The sequence below is a fragment of the Gymnogyps californianus genome, chromosome 19, assembly GCF_018139145.2.
Source record: "Gymnogyps californianus isolate 813 chromosome 19, ASM1813914v2, whole genome shotgun sequence".
Taxonomy (NCBI): Eukaryota; Metazoa; Chordata; class Aves; order Accipitriformes; family Cathartidae; genus Gymnogyps; species Gymnogyps californianus.
The window spans coordinates 10,230,585-10,242,584 of record NC_059489.1 but is presented as its reverse complement, the minus strand read 5'-3'; the positions used below and the strand labels follow the sequence as shown (position 1 = coordinate 10,242,584).

Here is a 12,000-nt window from a genome sequence, read left to right as displayed (position 1 = left end):
AGTACAGTTGTTTTGGGGTAACTCTGGTGATTGAAGGACATAACTGAGATGTTCTTTGTAAATCTAACATATTTGTTAGATATGTCAGCGTACTTGGAAAAATTAAAGAAGGATTCAGTCATTTAAGTTCCTCTTCAGTCCCTGAAATAGATGCAGCAGATCTGAAAGCTAAACAAATGTCAGCTCATCATTTCATTATGAACCATCTCTGAAAGGTAAGGTAGATTGGGTGAAAGAGATTGGAAGGGAAGAAAGGTGCAGGATGGCAAAGAGATGGTAATACATTGTCTGAAGGGGAAAGATTTGTATCCCTAAGATGAAGAAAGAATGGAGGAGGGGAGGTCACAATGTGCCATAAAACTACTGTCATTAAATCTCATTTATCCACTTGTCAGTCTTAGTTCTCAGGCTTGTCCTTGGGAGATGTTAAGTAGCTTTTCCTCAAGGATCAGGACTGAGAGGTTACAAATTAAACGACTGTTATGTGAGAAATGTTCCTCCACTGACAGTTAGGTGTTCTTTTTCATTATAGATTTCCTGTATGAGTTAAATTTCGTTGCTTTAGACTCATCAGCATGTTTATGGAATAAAATACAGGGATGTCTATTGGCAGTATTTATTGTGGTAGTACTAGAAATATGTTGGCAAATAGATCTAATTCAGATGCATTTGGATCCATTCTGTGTGTTTTGGACCTGAGGGGTTTTGCTTCCAGTGGTTTTGGTGAGATTTTAGGGCTAGAATGGGTGGTTCTGAATTTTTTTTGGAAAGCCTTCATTTAATAGTACTCTAAAAAAAAAAAATCTGCTAAGGCTATTTCCTATTTTATTATTTAAACTACAACATATTATGATTATTATTCTTTTTATAGCCTCTAAATGGAGCCTTCCTGTGCCATGCAGTGTGTATAGATACACACAGACGTACACACACACATGTATATGTATGTATGAGGATATACAAATATTATTCTTTGGGCTGCCAAAAAAATTGTAATTTAAGGAGACAGTGGACAGAGAACAGAATTGTTTAGAGTGGTGAAAAGAATTGCCCTTAATTACATGGCAGGTGAGCGGAAGAGCTGGGAATGGTGCCTGGCTCCCAATACAATCTACATTCACTGACCTGGGCTCTTTATTTCTTTTTTTTGTTATTATTCCTTATCATTGTATTTTCACTCTCTGAAGAATGTTTGACTTAACTTCTTGAGCATTGTTAGTAAGCTCAAAAAAGAAGGAAAGCAAGCTAAAACATAGTAACAACAATAGAACAGCAAGCCTAATGATAAAGTTCAAGAGGTTAAGTTAAACAGACTATTGTTCTGTGCTTTTTGCTTCTAGTTTTGGGTTTTTTTCTCTTTGTTCTGTTTTTTGGGTTGGTTTTTTTTTGGTTTTGCTCTCTATATATAATTGTGTAGGAACTATGCCACTGGTTATTCAGCTGTAATATGCTGACAATCTTAATGCTAATGATTTTTCAGCCACAATACATGATATGTTCTTCTAGTTTTAAAGATTGCCAGTGATAAGTTAAACTTTTTGTTTGTCCCTATTGTGAAGTGTCCAACATGTCAATACTCAAACTCTGGCAGATACAGAGGACCTTCAAAAAAAATACCCGATGAACAAGGGTGACAACAGATCTGAACAAAGCAATGAACATAAGCAATGAAGTCAAACCTTTGTCCTATGTGGGTTTAGAGGACACAAAATCAAGTCCTAAATCTTTCAGCATTTAGCACTGTAAAGTATTTAGCATTGATCTAACTCATTCATTTTCATTTGAAAAGAATGCCTTTGAGGCAAAGAAAGATTTTCTCTCTGTATCAATAGAGCTGTTATAAGCTAGTACAGAGTACTCTTAAGGATCTTATCCGTGTGTGTATGTTCTGACCTGACCCATGATCTGACTATGTTAATTTGATCACTTCCATCTCCATTTTTGGGTTAGTATTTAACAGTGCGACCTGTAAGTGTCATTTTGCTGCAAGTAAACACAGAAACAGGCCAACAAATCTCCACGTTTCAGCCTTCTCCATTTGCTGAACTGTTTCCATGCCAAAAAGCTGCATTTCTCATTTGGAATTAAATCCAAACACCTGTTCTTCATATTTCAGTGCTTAGAACAAATGGAAGATAATACTTCCTTGGAAGAAATTGTGATTTGATGTTTATGTTAATAGTATGGGTGGACTGATACAATACAAATATATAAGCTACGATGTAATCTTTTTTTTATTACAGGTAGGGATGCATGTATGCATGTATCTCTCCATCCATCCAGGCTTTATGTGAAACAGTTTTTAAAAAATATTTACAAAATGTTTTTAGAAATAAAGTTCTTTCTGGTCGAGTTCTGCAATTGTTGGAAATGTGTTCCTTTTATGTAATCACTGTGCAAAGTCCAAGCAAAATCCTAAATAGTGTCTTCATAAATGGTGGCTAAGAACCTGACAGGTTTGCTTTATGCACTAATTAACTAAAATGGTAAAGGTGTTATTTATGCAGCCTCTGGTATATGATAATTAAAGCAGAAGTACTTAAAAGTAGTTGATTTTAGCAAGCTCTAAAGGTGTGCTGAGACAAAGATAATACAACAGAAATGGTCACAAACCTATAAAGTAACATTTTAAATAGTATCCACTGCTAGGAGAGTCACATGAACCATATTTCTGACTTAATTTTTCAGGAAACTAAAGAGAAATAATATTCCTGTTATCCAACCGATTTGGATAAAAAGTGCAGTACTTCCTTAATGAAAGAAGTAGCAGGACTTTACAAAATCCTTCAGAACTCACACTTGAAAACTAGTGTGTGACGTTATCCGCACGATTGGTTTTGCTCCTGTACTTTTTGGTGTTTTCTAACAGCTAGCACCATTGTTGAAAAGTCATAACAGTGTCCAAAAGTGTCACAAAAAGTTATGCTGAGAAAAAAATGCACATGATCTTGTATAATATGAAAAGCAGATTTCAAAGCTATATCATGTGTTGAAGTAGGGAACTTGTGAAGTCATGCGCAGTGGTAGACGTGGTGTCTGTTATTAGCTAAGGAAAGTTATTGCTTCATATGTTTGACAGTGCACTTCAATTTGCATACAAAACCAACATTGTGCAATTGTATCCGACTGACCTTGTGTACTTCTACCAAAATGTATTCTTCAAGGTGGACAACAGATTTTGTTTGCTATTAATGTCCAAATGGAGATCACCGGGAAGGCACATTATTTGTCTCTTTCGGCATGTTGTCCTTTTGTTCTTGTCACTGTGTGTAATGGCACTAAGCTGAAACAACCTAGCTTGTTGCTTTTCATAAATGCTCTAAGAAATCTTGAGTATAATAAGAACTGTATAAATAAGCATTGCTAACCTGCAGGCTCCACTCCATGCAAATGTGGCAAATTGTATAGTCTTGGCTTTATTCAAGCAGTATTATTCTTGACATCATAACTGTAATATGCCACACTTGTTTTTTTTTCTCTAGAGTTTTACCACAACTTAGTCCCAAATTTCCTGTCGCCTCTGTATTTAACCTTCCTTTTTAAGTGTATGAAAACTAAAAATGGAGTGACAGCCTTAAAGTTCTAAACTAATCTCAAAGTGTAAACAGGGGGAAATTATTCGTAATGAGCCCCAGATGGGATAGCATATTATAGGCCACTGGCCTTTCTGACTACAAACTGTGGCTCCGAACAAAGTGTCTGGAGCTCAGTTTTGATCTATTTTTGTGATAAAAGGTCACAAAAAACACAAATTGAGGAGGTGTCAAAATATCCTTTGGTTGACAGGAGACTGTAGCACATGCTGCAAAGCTCTAAGATAACTTTGTAGGCTATTAGGTGCTAACTAATGCATTTTTCAGTTTTTCTCTGCCAGAGCACACAAATGTCGTTCGCTCCAGAAAGGCAAGCAGTTATGATAACGCCTGAAAGGTAAAAGGCTAAGTAGGAATTTGGTTTTTTTGGAACCTGAGTTAAAATATGGTCAGTCTGTCAAATCACCTATCAAGGTGCTCTGGGGAAAAATCTGGATAAAACATAGGCACTAATGTTTTTGGCTTGGTATAGTTAAGGCTGAATGGAGATCAGTATTTGATCTAAAAAGGAAAGAAAAAGCGGTGGAGCCAATGATTAATTACACTTTATAAGCTATTCGAAGATTCACCCCATACCCCATGTCTAATGATATTTTTTGCTAGCCTGCTATTAAACATCATTTAGAATTTACCACTTCCCTTCCATTTGACTTCCCCATCATCTTTGTTTAACTGAATTTTTCTGTGCCAATACATTTGGATGAAAGCAATCTTTTGGAGTTTCGTCTAACCTGTTACTTCCCAAACAATGGTCTTATTGGCTTCAGGTCTTATAATCAAGGCAAAATGATGTAAAGACATGATTTGGATGGGAGCCAAAAAATGAAGTGACAGATCTGCAGAAAGAGAGGCTTAAGAATATCTTGGATGATCCTGAAGAGAAGCTATTAATAGGTATTTAATGTGGAGTTAGCTTGTGGTTAGTCTGCTTGCATGCTGCTGGTGACTATCCTCAAGGAAGTTAAACTAAGGACTATTTTCAATTAACGATAATTTCTCCTTGAAATAAGTAATTTCAATGAGAAGTTGTTCATTACAAAAGAAAAATACAATTGACATTTAATACAAAACTTGTCTTTAGGGAAAGACCAAAGGATGAATAATTCTTGATAAATTACTTTAGTTCCTAATTTTTTTTCACCTTTACATTTAAATTGGAGAAGAGCTAAAATTTCTCATCTAGTTTTAGCTTCCAGCAGCTTAGTAGCTGTTCCCCATTAGCAGCAGCACACTTTGAACAGCATTGTTGGTGAGTAAGAGAGTTTAATGCCTGGCAGAACAGCATTTGTTTCTGAGGCAGGAGTACTTCCTTTAAAATAGGGTGTCTTTTGTGTTCACTTCCATGCAACTAACCCCTCTGTATGTGTTATTTCTGTAAGTCCAAGATTTAGCTGAAGACTTTGAAGAAATGGTGTTGGGATATGTTATTAAAAAAAAAAAACAACAAACTTTGATTTTTTTACTCAACATCTCTGCTTTGTTGCTAAATGACTCTGAGTTTAGAATTTTTTTTCCTGTTTAATCTTAGGTGTTGTAATATACACCATTTGATCTGCTTTTTATGCAGCTCCAGCGTAATACTAATACTGAAATGTTTTTCTTTTTTAATTAATGTTCTAAAATGTGCAGTATGAAATGAGTTAGTTTAAAAAATAGCAATGAAACAAATTCTTTCCAAAGTCCTGTAAGAAACAGGTTAGTATGGAATCAAAAGTTACTTCCTTTTTGATTCATTCTTTCCATTCACCAATTTTAGGCTCCTCTGAGGAATTAAAGCAATTTGGCTTATTCTGTCCAACAATTACCCTGATGTTACTGTCTGGATTGCAAAAAGTGTACCAAGATCTAGCCCAATTTTCCTTGATGCCTCTGATCAAGAGGAAGGGCTGAGCTTTCTCAAACCTGAAGGTTTTTTTTCATGTGTGGATAGATTTACTTCCCTTGTCTTTTTTGTCATCACTTTTTGTTATAAATGCAAGTATTCTTGAAATATAAAACATTCAGTGTTAGATTTCCCATTTTCACTAGTTAGACTGCTCTGCATAGGCTAAATCTCCACTGGTTTTGCTCACAAGGATCTGCCACCCCTACTAGAGTGCCTGTAAGCTGGAAGAGGACAGGGGAAGAGTAGACATGTCAAAGATGATTGAGAGAAGGCTGAATGGAGGGAAGAGAGATGGATGAGGAAGTTGGGACAGATTGATTCTGTGGCAGAATCAATCCGCTGTATTAGGTTTAGCAGAAAAAGGCAGCTCTTATATTGTGTTTATGCCTGTACAGCCTCATGGTAAATTCTGTCCAAGTGACCAAAAAAAAGACTTCTGTCAGCCCTGAGTTCTGCAGTACTTACTGTTGGTCGTCCCAGGACTACAACATGATCTCTCACGAGGTGTTACTAGTTACAGCATTGCACAGAGGGCCACTCTTTCATTAAAAGTCCTCCAAAAATAGCTGATTAGTATCCTCATCCCTACTGATGCTCCTCATCATTACTGATGGTGGAGCTGCAAAAATTGTAGCCAGAATTGCTTGTTGTAGTGGTGGGTAGCTTGCACCTCCTTGCCAAAGACATATGTTGAGGACACTGTAGTTGGAGTACTGTTTCATGCACGGTGATCTGCTAGGAATGAGAAACAGCGAGCAATGAGAAGATGACAAAAGAAGAATCATGGAACAAGGAATTACTGTAATTCAGGTTCGGTTCTGCTTGACATCCCATTGTGTATACAAAATCAATCCCCTCATCTGTACAGCCAACCATCAGCGCAGCAAGTGACACCTGCCCAAAATACTGGCTAAACACAAACCCTTCGCCGGTTTAGTAGCAATATGTTACAGTGAACGATGATTTTGCATATGGCTAGTGCGTGCTGGTTAGAACAGAGCAGGTGCAGGCTGTGTTTTTCACTAGGAGTTGTAATCGGCAGCTGATGAGCACAACCTTGAGTGAGGCAGGCCAATGAGTTTATCCCTTAGTGCAGCAGAACTTATAGAGTTGGGGTTTGCCTGTAATGTGGAAAATTCTGTATATAGTCCAGAAACATGTAAACTGTGCAATTTAATTGTATTTATTAATGCTGAAAACTATTTATGTGGTAGCCCATTGCTGAAATGCTGGATTGTTAATTGATACTTTTAGCTATGGGTATTAATTTTCCAAAAATACATTAAAATATCCCTTTAGTGGTTAAACAGCTTTTTCTTTGAAAATGGTGCTGTTTGACAAAGATTCCTGGTGTTTAAAATGCCATCTGGATCCAATAATATGTCTCAATTGGGAAGAAACTCTTGTATTGCAACAAACGTACACGCTCAAGAGCCATAGGAAGTCCCATCCCTGCAGGATCTATAACCAGTCAACATCTTTCCTCCCCTGAAAAATGCATGGCAGTGCTGCTCCTTTGTAATGTGAGAGGCCACTGCTGAGCCATACAAGGCACCTGCTCTTTCCTAGCGGTGAGTGTACTTTATTTCAAAGTATTTCTGCCAGTTGAAGTAAAGCAATAGAGGAGCACTCAGAACCAAACAGCATTTTGAAAGATCATTTTACTTTTGCAGTAACTCTCTTTTTTAATATACATATTAACAGTTATCTTGAATAATGTGAATGCTTATCCAAAAGAAAATGGATTGCAGATACGTATGTGATGTAATCATGTATCTGAATCAAAATGTGACTACTGCAGTAAGCTGATATGTGCTACAAAATTTGTGCCCTGCCTGACACAGTCTAGTGTGTGACTGGAGAAGAGAAAAAGGTTTAAACTTTGCTGCTGACTCTCAGTATTTCCATTAAAGTCCAGAATAAGAAAAAGATAGAAAGGGCTATGAGATAAATGGAAAGAATTTGAGTTTGTGTTTTTCTTATATTCTTGATGACTGTGGTTGCTGTCTGCTACTCCAGCTTCCCCCAGATTTGTTTTGTGGCTTTCAAAGTAGGTTCATACAAAGCATAAATTGTATGAAGTTCTCTAAAAGTTTTCTTCTGCATCGCAGCCCTTAAACTAGAAGTCAGACAAATATCTACAAAGGCAAACAATAGCTACAGATAAGCTGCCCTTAGCAAGCAGTCAGATCAGAATCCATTTTATTCAGAATCTGGGAGTGTGGCCCAATTCAGTGTCTTAAATCAATCTATCATATAGTGAAGTCTGGAGCTGCAAGGTACAGAGCTTGATTTGGTTCTGATTTCTCCCAGGATACATATGTTCAATTGAGTGTTTTGGATTTGTTTTCCAGGGTTCAAAGCTTTTTTTTTTTGTCGTCTCATTTCTCTTCCTTTCCCCACGCCCCCTCGGCTGCTCAGTCTGGTGGGTATGAGAAACAGCCACTGAACTGTATTGCTCTTGTAACTAGAAGGCCAGAAGAAACCACAGAGGGATTTTGTGTCCAGCACTTTAATTAGAGAATCTTCTTTTCTTAATTATGGAAGAAACTCAGAAGCTGTGGTAATGGCGAAAAAATTCAATAATTTTTTTTTTTTTTAACTTGTGCTATTATTTTTCTGTGTTGAAATAGAATACTTAAAGTTGTGGTTGAGGTTTATGCCCCTGTTATTCATCTATGTGATATTGCTTACAGAAATAAATGTATTTCAATATCTTTCCCTTTTTTTACTTTTCCTTCTCAACTTTGTCGTGTTATCTTCCAGCTTTTTATTGATGCTACACTTAAATATTTTATTTGGCCCACCTGGTTTTATGTATCAGAGATTTTTAGCCCGATAAAATCGTGTGACCTTTTAAACACTGGGTCGGAGGAAAGAAAAATCTGTATTTCAGCATAGAAAAATTAAATGGTTCTAGCGGTATTTCAAGAAGTTGCACCATTGCAAAATGTAAATAGGTGCTACTTTTTTATCTTCAGTATGGGGCTGTATCTTTAAAGGTGAGTTTATGCTTTCGTATGCTATGATGTGTAATTGAATACTATGTGCCATAAGATTGCCCTTCTGACACTGTATCTCTGGCATGAAGATTTTCTGATTTTTAGGTGGGAAATGTTGCATATGATCATGAAATCTCTAGTATTTCCTAGAGCCTGCTAGATCCACAATTCTAGGAGATTTTTTTTCTTGCAGTGTTACAGCAGTATTGCTTGCAATCCCATTAGGAAGAATGTACTATGGAAATAAGTTGGGGGGAAAAAAAAAAGTTTTGTTTTCAGGCGTTGCCTCCTTCTCAGGTTGCTTTTATTAAGGTTTTTATTAAGGTGTCTTATTATGGGGCCTGATTCACCTTTCCTCAGTAGAAACCAGTATATGTATTTGTATGGCAACCAAAGAGAGAACGATAATTCCAGTAAAATGAAAAAACACTCTTCTGAAGTCACTGATCCTTTTCAGTAAACTATGTGGTTACGTGGCACTTCAGGCTTCGTGAACTGTTCAGCAGCTGGGTTTCTCTCTTTTGGGACTAACCTGTACCAAGCTTTATATCCCTGACAAAATGAGATGATGTTCATTTTTCTACCTCTGTCCTTGTGGTCAGCTGTACTTCACTTTTAAATAGCACTGCTTGCTTTTTTCATAGCTGTATCTTTTCTACAGATATCTTTATTTAATGACCCATTAGATAACTTCATGGAGGCATACAGAAATAATATGAATAAAATGGTGTTAAATCTTATTCATTTGGCAGAAAAATAAAACGTGTCTTCAGATGTAACTGCGTACTGGTCACTTCCTGGTTTGAAATAACTGCTTCTCTTCCAGGGTGTTCCAGAAGATCTGTTGTTTTTTTATAAACATATCCAAAAGGGCGGTGAAGTCTTTCGAGTAAACCATTGCCTCCTGCTGTACCGTTACCATCCACAGGCTGCAACTCATTCCGTCCTAGAGTAAGTTGCATTTTTTTGGTAGAACTTCAAAATGAGCTTCATCTTGGATGATTGGCAGCAAAGATGCTTAATCTCTTCAAGACATCACACGGCAAAATAATTACCTAGTTGTGTTTAATTGTTTGTTTTTTTAAAAAAAAGACTAAAAAGCAAGCATAACATAATATGTTGGTAGTATCCTCTTTTGATGGTGGAAGGTTAGTTTTCTGTTTGTTCTTGCTAGAATTTGCTTCTGAGTAACATACTGTAATGCTGGAATTGAAATTATGAATTGATATCTTTGGTTCGGATACTGTTGCCCATACACTATCGGTGTACCTGTGTTAATGATTTAGTGAGGCAGGGATGCGGGCACTTGACAAACATTTGACAAATATTCTAAGAAATTGTTTTGTCTTTGCAACTGTGTTTGAAATAATTTCACAATAGGTATTGTAAGAGCAACGAAGCATTTTGGGGACTGCGTTACAGCAGCACTGTTTTCTCAACTTGCGGTTGCCGTTCCTTCAGCTGATCACGTGAGATCTCGTGATCTGCCTGAATAACCTCTCTGGTTACCTACAGCATCGGAGTTTCTCACCCTCAAAGCAGATTAAGAATGCTTTGTATGATTATGTATCTCATCTGCTGAACATGGCAAAAGCAAGCAGTGAAGCAGTAACTTCGTCAATATTTTGAACACGATGGCAAGAACGTGTTTGAAATGTATCCTAGTGGTGAAATTCTATTGGCGTTTTTAATTAGGATTTTCAATATGTGAGGTTTTGATTCTCATATTTTTTGCCATATGAACCATAATGTAAAAAATATTTTTTTAATTTTAAAGCTTAAGTTCAAAATGAACTGTCTCAATTTTAAAAAAGTAAACAGAAACTTGTAATACCAACAAAAACCTTCTTTTGAAAAAAATAATAAAACCTGAACCTTTCACCTGATAATGTGCTGCATTTACATATATTATTTTCCTATTTTAAAAGGTCTAAACCATCTAAATCAGATAATGAGGTTTGAAAAATACCTGAGGATGTTTAGGAGTAATTATCTCAGGTGCTTCCTTGCAAGCTGTTGCCTACTGCTTTTACAGTGCTGGTCTGCTCTTAAAGAAAATGTTAAATTTTTGATTGCTGATTGCTCTACATGTTCATTTTACCCATCAAAGGTGTTCTTCATGATCAGAAGTCCTGCAAGCTGAGCCAAAGTTGTTTCTTTGTCTTATGCATTGACATTAATGAAAAATTATGTGAGTTTTACTGTCCTTTAGGAGTCCCACACCAGAATCACAGTGGTAATTAAGTAAACTGTTTTCTTACTAATTAGTGATATCAACACACTTTTCAGTCAGTCCTGTTTGTATGGCTTTGTAGAACTGACTAGTAAAACCAAACATTTTTATGTGCAATTTAGGTGTATATCACTATATTATTGTATTACTGTAAATAGTATAGTATGCTAGCATAAATATCATGCTTATGGTTAATGTCACTATAGGTCTTTATAAATACATATATATATGTATGCATATGTATATAAAATCATTTAACTCTGAAACAGTCATTCCAAGCAAAGAGAAGATATTCTTTGGATTTTGCAAACAAATATGAGGTAAATTATTTTCCTTTTTATTGGTGTTTAAATGTAAGGGGTTTTTTTTTCCTCTTTTAGTGTGTGATCATTTTGGCAGTTAGTTACAAACTTTTCAGCCACGCATCATGGGATGCTAGAAGTCTTGGAAGCCTGTTGCTTGTGTCTGTGGGAAAACATCTTGCTCTTGGAAATGAGTTTGTTTTGAATTTACTGCAAGCTGTTGCTTATTCAGATCTACAAGGTTGTGTGGCACAAGCACCCTGAATTACAACATACTGTGAGAATGTGGAAATACTGTAAGCTGTTTCAGATGTGCAGTTTGCGTGTCCAAATTGGCGCATTTCTTGTCTCATTCTAAGAAGTCAGGCTAGCCATTCTTCCTGTTGGCTTTTTGCTGGTACTACTGTTAATGATATTTTGTGCGAACTTTCAAATACGAGGTTGTGTAACGTCTCTTCTTATGGGCTTGTTCCCCTGTTTGTTTCCTAAGTTGTGAAGGGTTGGCCAGCATTTGTTTCTAAAGACTGAGGTGCGCATTGAGCAAAAAGAGATTAATGGACTCATCACAAAGGTTTAAGTTTATAATTTAAACTGGGTCTTTCCTGATTTGCCTTTTGGTCACCCCACCTTATTTAATGTGTGTTCTACCTTTTCTAGAAGTCTCTCTCTCTCTCTTTTTTTTTTGTTTTGTTTTTTTTATGGTGTGTTTTGTTTGAGCAGTTTTCCGTGGCATTTTGCCTTTCGCCATTGGCCTGTGCTGTCTTTGAATTTTCAGAGTTAGCCTAGACCTGGATTTGGAAGAAGTAACTCACCAACCAGATTAATATCTTGTCTGAGATCAAAATGATGCTTGTAGGAAAATTGATTTTTTTTTTTTTTTTTTTTAAAACTGTTTATGCCTAGTTTCAGTCTTAAAAAATAGAACTGGTTAGTAGGACTTGTTTATACAAAGGTGCGTGATTCAGTCTTTTCAGCAAAGACAGCA

At 36.4% G+C, this 12,000-nt stretch overlaps 1 protein-coding gene across 1 annotated transcript in view; it reads left to right on the top strand.

Moving 5' to 3' along the window:
* B3GNTL1 (UDP-GlcNAc:betaGal beta-1,3-N-acetylglucosaminyltransferase like 1) overlaps window positions 1-12,000 on the top strand; it is a 128,345-nt gene that overhangs the window by 90,107 nt on the left and 26,238 nt on the right. Inside the window, exon 8 of the mRNA XM_050908663.1 lies at window positions 9,307-9,431. Within this exon, the coding sequence (XP_050764620.1) occupies window positions 9,307-9,431 (125 nt within the window). The remainder of the gene's footprint in view (window positions 1-9,306; window positions 9,432-12,000) is intronic.